The 10,288-nt window shown below is 41.8% G+C and overlaps 1 protein-coding gene across 1 annotated transcript; it reads left to right on the top strand.

Annotated features, from left to right (window-relative positions):
• The first annotated feature begins 8,801 nt into the window (after positions 1–8,801).
• On the top strand, positions 8,802–10,118 carry LOC110776775 (uncharacterized). The gene has a single exon (XM_021981341.2). It carries the CDS (start codon positions 8,802–8,804, stop codon positions 10,116–10,118), a length of 1,317 nt encoding a protein of 438 aa, XP_021837033.2.
• Positions 10,119–10,288: the final 170 nt, after the last annotated feature.

Below are 10,288 nucleotides of genomic sequence, written 5' to 3' on the forward strand. Positions count from 1 at the left end.
CCATTGCGAACCGCCCATTGCTTAGGGCTAGGAAGCGATGACTTCCAAACCTCCTCACAAGGGGTACGAGCTTATGATAACTCCCGAAGGCCTGTGTTGGGAAAAATCAACCTTACCATACAAACTGGGCCTGTGGGACGCACCACGGAGTTTCAAATAATCGACATCAAGCCCACTTTCAACCTCCTCTTGGGGCGACCTTGGCTCCATGACTTAGGAGGTGTGGCTTCAACCTTGCACCAAATGGTTAAACTTAACCATAACGGGGTAATACTAGAAATCCGCGCCCCTCCTCTCGACGTCAGTTGTACTATGGTTGGAACGGCCGAAACTGCAGATGACCTTTATGGGTTTCAAATGGAAGAAGCAATCCAGTTCATCGAAGATTATGATCCAGCATTCCTAGACCCGCATGCATCCCGAGTCATCCCTAGAATGCTGTTGGCTCAAGGTTATTTCCCAGGAACCCCATTGGGCATAAGGAAGAAGGAATGCACATTCCATCCTTTTCCCGACAAATCTACTCCCTTTGGCTTAGGTTATGAACCAACGGAGGAAGATATTGCTGACCGCCTATCTAGGCTACGCCTTAACAAAGCCAAACAAACCACCCTCCTTCCCCCATATCAAAGGACCCTTAACGGGATGTTTGTTCGGGAAGGAGAAGAACACCCATGCTGTGATTTCCCTGAACCCTTCGTTCGGGATGGCTTGCTAAAACCCGGATTTGAAATTTTCCATGACTGCCACACCTTGGATGAGGCACCCCACCTCACCAAGACTAAAACAGCTGAAATATTGGACAACCAGGCTCTATGGACATTGTTTAACGAATCGAGGCCTATGGAGAACGAGACTGTGATGACTACCCTAGCTTTACAAGATGAAGGTTTCGATCCAACCCGGTTAATCTCTCCTGCATCAACACTAGAAGAGGTCGGGAACGGATGGGTGAAGACATATCAGTGGGTCAACGCAAAAGGAATAGGATTCAAGATGAGTACCGGTGAAGGACCGAAGTTTTATGAGACTAAACCCCAGGCTTGAGCCATATAGAGCACCATTAGTAGTTCTTTAGATTGATAGAAAAATATAATAGAGACTTTAGATGGTCCTAAGGCCCTTTAAAATATGGGTCAGTTTTATTTCAGTGTGTTTTCCTTACTTTCCAAATCAATAAAGGCGTAATATTTCTCCTAAAATTTTATTCTAACACTAAATAAACACCAAATGTACTTGCAAAATAAAAAAAATAAAGAAGCGGCCCACTATAGGCCCAACAAACAAAGCCCACTCGGTTTTGAAATAATGCCATGTGAACCAGTTCCCGAAACCCACAAAATAAACCACACTATCCCATCCTCAAAACCTAAAAAGCCAATGTCATCATGAGAGCCAATCCATGCAACCCAAAATCAAAAAGAAATCAAAAATTTAAAACAAATGCAAATGTTACCAAAAAAATAAATTCATAAAACATAGAATCCACCAACAGCTGTTTCACATAGATTCCATCATACCCTCCACAAAGATCTTCATAAGTTCCGCACCCTAACTCCATTTTCAAAACTGTTTTGAGTCACCAATAGAAAAAATTAATCTGGAAAAAAATGCGTTTCACGCTAACAGTCAAAAAAGCCTCCAAAATAGCCTCAAAATTAACTTTAACTACGAAGCAAAATATCAAGGCACAAAAAACGAAATAGAAATAAACGCAAGAACATGTGAAGCAAAAAACGTCAAAATTGACCGCCCAAGTTATTTTAAGCGCTCAGGGCTGGGCGCCGAAATTTCTGACGCCCCAGCCTGGGCGTTGAAACTCTCTGCCTGCCAAAAGTTTTCCTTTTTCCGAAAAGTGCTCGTCATTTTATCCGCACACAACGGATAAATAACGAACACTTGGGGGGTACAGTACGTATCCAAATAGGTTTACCAACAAATTGGTCGAATTTTACGCAACCTATGGAAAACGGCAGATGAAAATAATGGCAAATACTTCACTCATTTGACCGATTAAGTAATATGTTTCCACTTCGGGACATATCTACCGAAATCCGGCATACTAGAACTTATTCTAAAGCTAAGAACTACGCGCGACCTGATTCTAACAAGATACGTAGGCAATCCTTACCAAGGATTCGGTCCAAATAATAATAATAAAAAAAATTATATTCTTTGTGTAAAAAAGTGTTAGACATATAAACAAAATTGAATGGAAACTAAAAATACGCCTTTATTAAAATATAATAAGAAGGAAAACAAAGTGCTAGGAATAAAAACAAACACAACTGAAATAAATAGAGGGCACCTACACCCTAGCAAAGAACTACACTACTCTAGTTCTTCCGGATCATCAAATAAAGTCTTGAAGAGAGCAATGTTCGCAGGATCCACCCCCATAGTCTTCTCTGCTGCCCCAATATCAATCTCCATAAGAACTGGCTCCTGGACACTAACTTCCAAAGATGCCAAAGCTTTAGAAACATTCTCAGTTATAGCCCGCTCAGCCTCAAGGGCACAAACAGTGGTGGGAGAAGGATTACTATCATCAACTGGACTAGCCACTGTTTCTACAGGCAGCTGAGCCTTCCTAACCCATACATTGTTCCGGCGACGATCTCCGCGAGAGCTTGCATTTCTTTTAACAACAGCAGGCCCCTTCATGTTAGGCATCTTTTTAGGCCTGACACTGGAACGGGGAAGAACTTCCTTTCGCTTTCGATCAGGACGAGCTTTCACAGTCTTAAAACTATAGGTACGAGGTCTGGCAGAATCAGGACCCTCATACTTAACACGAATACGAGGTATCAAAAGCTCAGCCGGCTCCCCATTACGAGCCTCAGTCCTCACATCCTTGTCATCGGAACTCATCCACAACTTATAGTTTTCAGAAAGACCCACAAACCCATTTGTAGCTACAGCCCAACGCGGGAGACCATCATAATACCTAGCCCACGCTAAGACCCGTGTTTGTGCAAAGGTCGCTACCTTAGGTGGTACCGTATCAGAAAAGGGGATAGTCTGCCTTAAACCATATTGACGCATGACTCGGTAAGGGAAAATATAAATGGGACAAATAGCCCCAACAAAGAAACATAAACCGATACATCAGACCCCCCTGTCATAGTAGTCAAACCCCACCATGGTACCACCCACTTAATAGAACAAATGCCATAAGTAAAAAGGGAGGTCCATTCGGCCTCGTCCTGGCCTTGGTGCAAGTATTTTCGGTTACCCAAAGCTATAGGGCGATAATGTTTAGGATCGGCAAGAGCTTCTAAAAGTCTAAGCCGTTCCGTAAGCCAAATCTGCAAAAACAGGTACGATCGAATCAAAAGAATGAAAAGAAAGAAAAAAGGTTCCTGGGGCGCAGTTTCAACGCCCAGGACCAGGCGCCGAATATTCCAGCGCTCAGCCCTGGGCGCTGAAACTCCGCCCCAGGCAAAAAGAAATATATAAAAGTGGCGTATGTGTGCGCAAAGAAAAAAATAGATTACCTGCAGTAATAGGGGGCTTCCCTTAAAAATTTCGGGTTTGGCATCCTTCTTCAGCTCATCCGCACTCAGCAAAGTCTCAGCAACAACCAACGGCATAATAGAATAGCAACTTTCCATCTGGCTAATCAAGGGGATCAGCCTTATGTCACCGAACTCACCATTATTATTCAACAGCAAATAATGATTCAACAAGCAAAATTCAAGGGCTCGAATGTTCAATTTTTGTTCGGTCATATTCTTACTAGGCCTAAAATGATGTTTTACGAGTTTTGCCAAGTTAACCTTATCGTCTACAACAAGTTCAGCAAACATGTTATCATCTAGCCCTAGGAAAGCCCTTATGGTTGTTTTACCCTCTTCAATAGTGCCAGGGGTAACAGGAGTAGCATTAGTAGGATAACCAAGGATCGCAGCAAATTCATCAGGCAAAGGACATATTTCATTGCCCCGAAAGGAAAAAACATGATGATCGGAGTCCCAAAAGTTTAGGGCAGCATGCAGAAAATTATAATCAATATTAATTTGTTATAAGCCTAAAAGTGCCTCTAAGTGGTATTCTTTTAACAAATCTTTTTCTGTGGGAGTAAGGGCTCGTAGCCAACGCCTAACAGTCCATTGGAGTGAGAAAGTAGGGATCGACATGGCAAAAGCAGTAAATAATTAGAGCACAGCAAAAAAGAGAGAAAGAATTTGAGAGTGGTGGAAAATAAGGACGTACCTAGCCCCTATATATAGCTGAACGCACCCAATAAACATCCTGATCCCATTCGGAAACGTGTTAGAAATCCGAAAATCAAATATTACCAGGAAAGACCTTTCAGCGCCCACCTCTGGGCGCCGAAATTTTTAACGCCTGAGCTTGGGCGCTGAAAATGTAGCCCAAGGCCCAGATTTCACAAAAACACGGAATAGGAAAGGGCTTAAGACCGTGTTGCTAAAACACGAGGCCCTATTACAAGTAAGATCAAGCCCAAAGCACCTTTAGCTCCCAAATAAGAAAAAAATAATAATAACATTGAAACTTGGTCGAAACTTAGACTCATCTCAGAAAACGCTCATGTACACTTTTCAAAAAAAGCAAGTTAAATATCATGGTCATTCTTCGAAACACCAAAAATATGTGTCGTCAAGTCATTGGTTTTCCAAATAGAAAATTTCTGTCTGTCAAAGGGATAATCCGGGCCAAGCCAAAACCGGATGTCGCCTGAAAGCTAAAGTCGCACTCCATGGCTTCACTAAAATAGCACACTACTATAGGAGGTCGCTCGCACATACGAGCGTGACCCCAAACATGATTACAAGACGCGAAAAACAACCGACGAGCCCCAACACTTGGGGGCTCGCGAAAAGTGGACTCCAACAAAGAGCGCGCAATCAAAATCACATTCCCAGACTGCGCCACGCACCATATCATGTTTGGATATCTCAAAAAATATATTATTAAATATACACAGTGTGGACCCACTTATAGGACACATCTAATCAGGATATATTACGACCCACCAACAGGTTGTAATCACCAAAAGCTCTTCTACATAAGCAAAATAAGAAATTCAAAATGGGCTCGCCCACCCTCAGCGGGCGGGGTCTGCGTCACTAGCCGCGCAGGTCCTCAGTTTTTCGAAGAATAAAGTCTTCAAATTTAAAATAGGCTCGCCATCTTCAGCCGGCGGGGTCTACGGCGCAAACCACGTAGGTCCTTATTTTCAAAAAAAAACAAAAAATTCAAAACAGATTCGTCCACTTCTATCGGACGGGGCGTCCACCCTCAGCGGACAGGTTCGCCATCTTCAGCCAGCGGGGTCTACGTCACAAACCGCGTAGGTCCTTATTTTCAAAAACATCAAACAGATTCGTCCACTTCTATCGGACGGGGGGGTCCACCCTCAGCGGACAGGCTCGCCCACCTTCAGCGGGCGGGGTCTGCGTCACTAACAGCGCATGTCCTTAGTCGCTGCAGCGATAACTTTTATTGGTTTTCCCTTTTTCCAAAAATTAAAGGATTGGTTTTTCATTTTTCCAAAAAAGAGCGATGTGTTGGATTTTCCTTCGTTTTACGTCCTATAAAAACAAGGGGGTTTTCTCGGTTAGCTAGCCCTGGAAATGAGAATCTTTAAAAACGTTTTACCTCGTGATTGGGCTTGGCCAGGCCCAATTACACTTTACAGCTTTAATTTCGAAAACATCTGTAGTTACTCCCAATGACAAAGTGAGGGAGTTTCTACGCATCTTTAGATCCTTCCAATGACAAAGTGAGGAAGTTTCTATACTATCAGTTGACAAATCCCAATGACACGTGAGGGATATGTCGACACTTCAAGTGATGACCCTTAAGTCAAATGTTATCACTCGGGGGCTCGTGAAACCCTCGCAAAACAGGTCACATACACCATGGCTTGTGTGACGCACTCCGTCTAATACTTTTACCATCGTCTTACTCCAAGACTCAGTCAAAGTGGGGGCTAACTGTAGACATCTACTTTTGTCCCCATTCCCGCAAGGGAAAGGTTCGATGATGAAAGCATAAAAACTCCACTTGACAACGCATCTCCTATAAGATAAACGAATCTCGATTCCCCATTTCATTTCACCCGAAACCTGCTATTTATGGAAAACTGCTAAAAATAGTAACTGCCGTAAAAAGTAGCGTCTAAAAGTGGAAAATCATAAAAGATAGAAACCTGTCAGAATTAGGTGTTGCATTCCAACATAAATCCTAAATGAGATAGAAAACCGCGAGAATCCTATTCCTAATAGGATTCGGAAATAAGAGTTACGTATTAATCAAAATCCTAACGAGCCTAGAGTTCGTAACGGGCCCAGACGCATTCCGTCATGAAATTGATACGCGCTAAAAGACTTGAATTAATCTCAAACTCTACGGATTTTAGGAATCCGAATCTGACTAAACAAAGCTGCCCAGACCCTATTTTCAACGCCTGGCTCTGGGCGCCGAAATCTTCGGCGCCCAGGCCTGGGCGCTGAAAGTACCTGGGTACGTCTCTTTTCCTAATTCTTTGCGGATTAGAACTCTGCAATTCTATCTTTCCACGAACTCTTCCCTATAAATAGGCCCCTAGTTTCGACGTGACACAACAACACATAATATATTCTAAGTATTGACTCTAAACCCCTTAGCCTAAGCCTCTCGCTGCGAAACTGTTCACGCGTTCTGTCGCAATCGATCCATAAATCGAACAGAACGTATCCTGTCCCATAATTGAGATTCGTTAAATAAAAAGGAGAAATAGCAAAGTCAAAGTGGTTAGTTTTCTGAGAACCGTGACGCACCTCTCAAGGGTGCGTCGTAATGTGTCCCTTTTCGATGATTTAACTGCTTTCCTCGCCCTTTTTATGAACTGTTAAACTAACCTAATATGATCGTTCTATCACGCCTAACAAATATAATATTTTTGGGAAATCGGATTATCATGCTAGGTCCCTTAATGTTATTTAAATCAGATAATCACGATCGAATTAGTATTATATGTTGCATATTGCTAAAATCAACTCAGATTAGTTTAATAGTTAACGCATGTCCCTTCAATCATTTATGCTGAGCTAGTAAGGATATCCTGCCTCTGGAGTTATCGACGAGCGAATTACTCCTCTCGGTAGTTACAGTCCCCCGAACCCTCAATCTCTACCTTGCGGGTGTATATTGAGAGATCCCCACACCAGGGATCACAAGGGAACCTACGGCCGTCGTGGTCAAACATAATTGCACTCCCTTTATGTCACGATAACCGGGTTTTGTCAGTTTTTCTCATTGTCGTTAAAAACTGAATGGCGACTCCTATATTACTAGTCAATTGGGTGTATACTCACAGGAAATCCAATTACACTTGATTGAATAAAAATAATCGTCACACCCACGAGGGACGAGGTCACGCATTAGCCTCGCGCTTTTTCGACCCCCTCACACTAGTTTTCATTTTACTTTCATTTATGCCTTCAATGATCATGGTATGAGACAAGAATTATGGAGGGATTTGGGTCTACTTAACACTCAGGGGCCTTGGATTCTTTGTGGATTTCAATTGTGTTATGGCTGTGGATGAAAGGATAGGTTGTCCTGTTAGGCATGCAGAGATAGTTGATATTAATAATTGTATGCATCTGTGTGGAATGGAGGATGTTAAGTGTGTAGAAAATTTGTACACCTGGAACAATAAACAGCAAGGGCATGATAGGGTCTTCTCAAAGCTTGATAGAGTTTTAGCTAATCAATCATGGAAGGGGTGTTATCCAACAGCAGAGGTGTGTTTTATGCTTGAAGGCCAGTTTGATCACTCACCTGGTCTATTGACTGTATATCCTAGAATTGGTGGGGGAAGGAAACCTTTTAAGTATTTTACAATGTGGAAGAGTTCTCCTGTTTTCAATGATACAATTCAGGTAGCTTGGGATACTCAAGTAAGTGGGAGCAAAATGTTTATGTTGGTTAGTAAACTGAAGACAGTTAAGATTGCTCTAAAAGATCTTAACAAAAGTGGATTTTCTGATGTACAAGCTGCTGATTTGAATGCTCATCATGCTATGGTAGCTGCTCAATAGCTCATGCATGCAAACCCTACTGATCAATGTCTTGCTAACAAAGAGTTAGAAGCTATTCAGGAGTATAAGATCAAACATAAGGCTTATTTGGATTTTTTGAGTCAGAAGGCTAAGCTGGCATGGATTAAGGCTGGTGATGAGAACACAGCCCTGTTTCATCAAAGTATTAAAAGTAGAAATATTCAAAATCAGGTGTATAGTATACATGACAAGGAGGGGAGATGGAGAGACAAGCCTGGTGAGGTTTCAGAGGCATTTATTGAGTATTACAAGTTGCTGCTGGGTAGTGTGCAAGAATCTAGAACTCCAGTTATCAAGCAGGTTGTCCAAATTGGTCCAGTATGTCAGGAAAATCATAAAGCAATTCTTACTGCACCTTATACTGTTGATGAGGTGAAGGCAGCTCTTTTTTCTATTCCAGGTGTTAAGGCACCAGGACCTGATGGGTTTGGTTCTTACTTTTACAAGGACACTTGGCACATTGTTGGTAAGGAAACTATTGATGCTGTTTTAGATGTTTTACATCATGGTAAACTGTTAAAGGAAGTGAATCACACAGTTGTAACTTTAATTCCTAAGACTAAGTGTCCAAGGAATGTAGGTGATTTCAGGCCAATTTCTTGCTGCAATACATTGTATAAGTGTATTACTAAAGTCCTGTGTGGTAGATTGAGACAAGTTCTTCCTGATCTTATTTTGGAGAATTAAGGTGGTTTTGTTCATGGTAGATATATTATTCACAATATAATGGTAGTGCAGGACCTAGTGAGGCACTATGGTAGGAAAGGAGTGAAACCTAGTTGTCTGATGAAGATAGACTTGCAGAAAGCCTATGATACTGTGGATTGGCAGTTTCTGAGAGAAATGATGGAATGCTTGGAGTTTCCAGTGCAGTTTTTTAATATAGTAATGGAATGTGTCACTACACCTATGTTTTCTTTGATGATCAATGGCTTAATGCATGGTTTTTTCAAATCCCAGAGAGGTTTGAGACAGGGTGATCCCATTCCCCCTCTTCTTTTTGTTATCTGCATGGAATATTTGTCAAGGATATTGCAGAAGATGAGTGCCTTGTCACAGTTTCAGTTCCATCCTAGATGCAAAGAGGTTAGGCTCACACACTTATGCTTTGCTGATGACTTGATTCTGTGTTGCAAAGGTGAATATCCTTCAATTTATCTGCTCTTGCAAGCTTTTAAGTTGTTTTCTAACTCTTCTGGTTTGAAAGCTAATCATCAGAAATCATCCATATATTGTCATGGAATGTCTGATGGTGATGTTCAGAGGGTGGTGGATGCTTCTGGTTTTGTCAGAAGCACCTTACCATTTAAATATCTGGGAGTTCCCATCTGTTCCAAAAAGATATATGCAGCTCAGTGTGGAGTTTTGGTGGATAAGATGACTGCTAGGATTAAAGTATGGAGTTCTAGGAATCTTTCCTACACAGCTAGAATGCAGTTAGTTAATTCTGTCTTGCTTAGCTTGCATATTTACTGGACTCAGATATATGTGCTCCCAAAGAGTGTTCTTCAAGATATTGTGAAGATTTGCAGGGCTTTCCTTTGGAGTGGCCATGCTTACAGTAGTAAACCAAGCAGCATTGCCTGGGAAAGAATTTGTTGTGACAAGCAGAGTGGTGGATTGGGATTTAGAGATGTCCTGTTATGGAATATTGCTAGTATAGGCAAATATGTTTGGGCTTTGGCCACTAAACAGGACAATGTCTGGATTAAGTGGGTTACCTCAGTTTACCTAAAGGGTGGGGAATGGTGGGATTATCAGCCTAACAATACAGCTAGCTGGTATTGGAAACAGGTATGCAGTACTAAAGAGAAGCTCAAACTGGTGTTTACTGAAGCAGAAATTGGTGCAATGTCTAAATATTCTGTGAAGCAAGTCTATAACAAGCTGGCAGGCAATAGACCTAAGGTCCATTGGGACAGATTGGTGTGGAATAGGCTTAATACCCCAAAGAACAGGTTTATTTCTTGGCTAGCAATCCAATCCAGGTTGCAAACTACAGCTAAAATGGCTAAAATTGGTATCAGTAGCTCTGCAAGCTAAAGTTGTTTAATTTGTGGACAGAAGGATGAGGATCATCACCATCTTTTCTTTGATTGTTCTTACATCAAGCAATGTTTGGTTGCAATGAAGGCATGGTTGGGAATCAACACTACTGCTGTTGATTTACATCAGTTATATAGAAGCATCAAGCATGGAAGACACTCTAAATT

The sequence above is a fragment of the Spinacia oleracea genome, chromosome 2 (genome assembly GCF_020520425.1).
Source record: "Spinacia oleracea cultivar Varoflay chromosome 2, BTI_SOV_V1, whole genome shotgun sequence".
Classification (NCBI taxonomy): domain Eukaryota; kingdom Viridiplantae; phylum Streptophyta; class Magnoliopsida; order Caryophyllales; family Amaranthaceae; genus Spinacia; species Spinacia oleracea.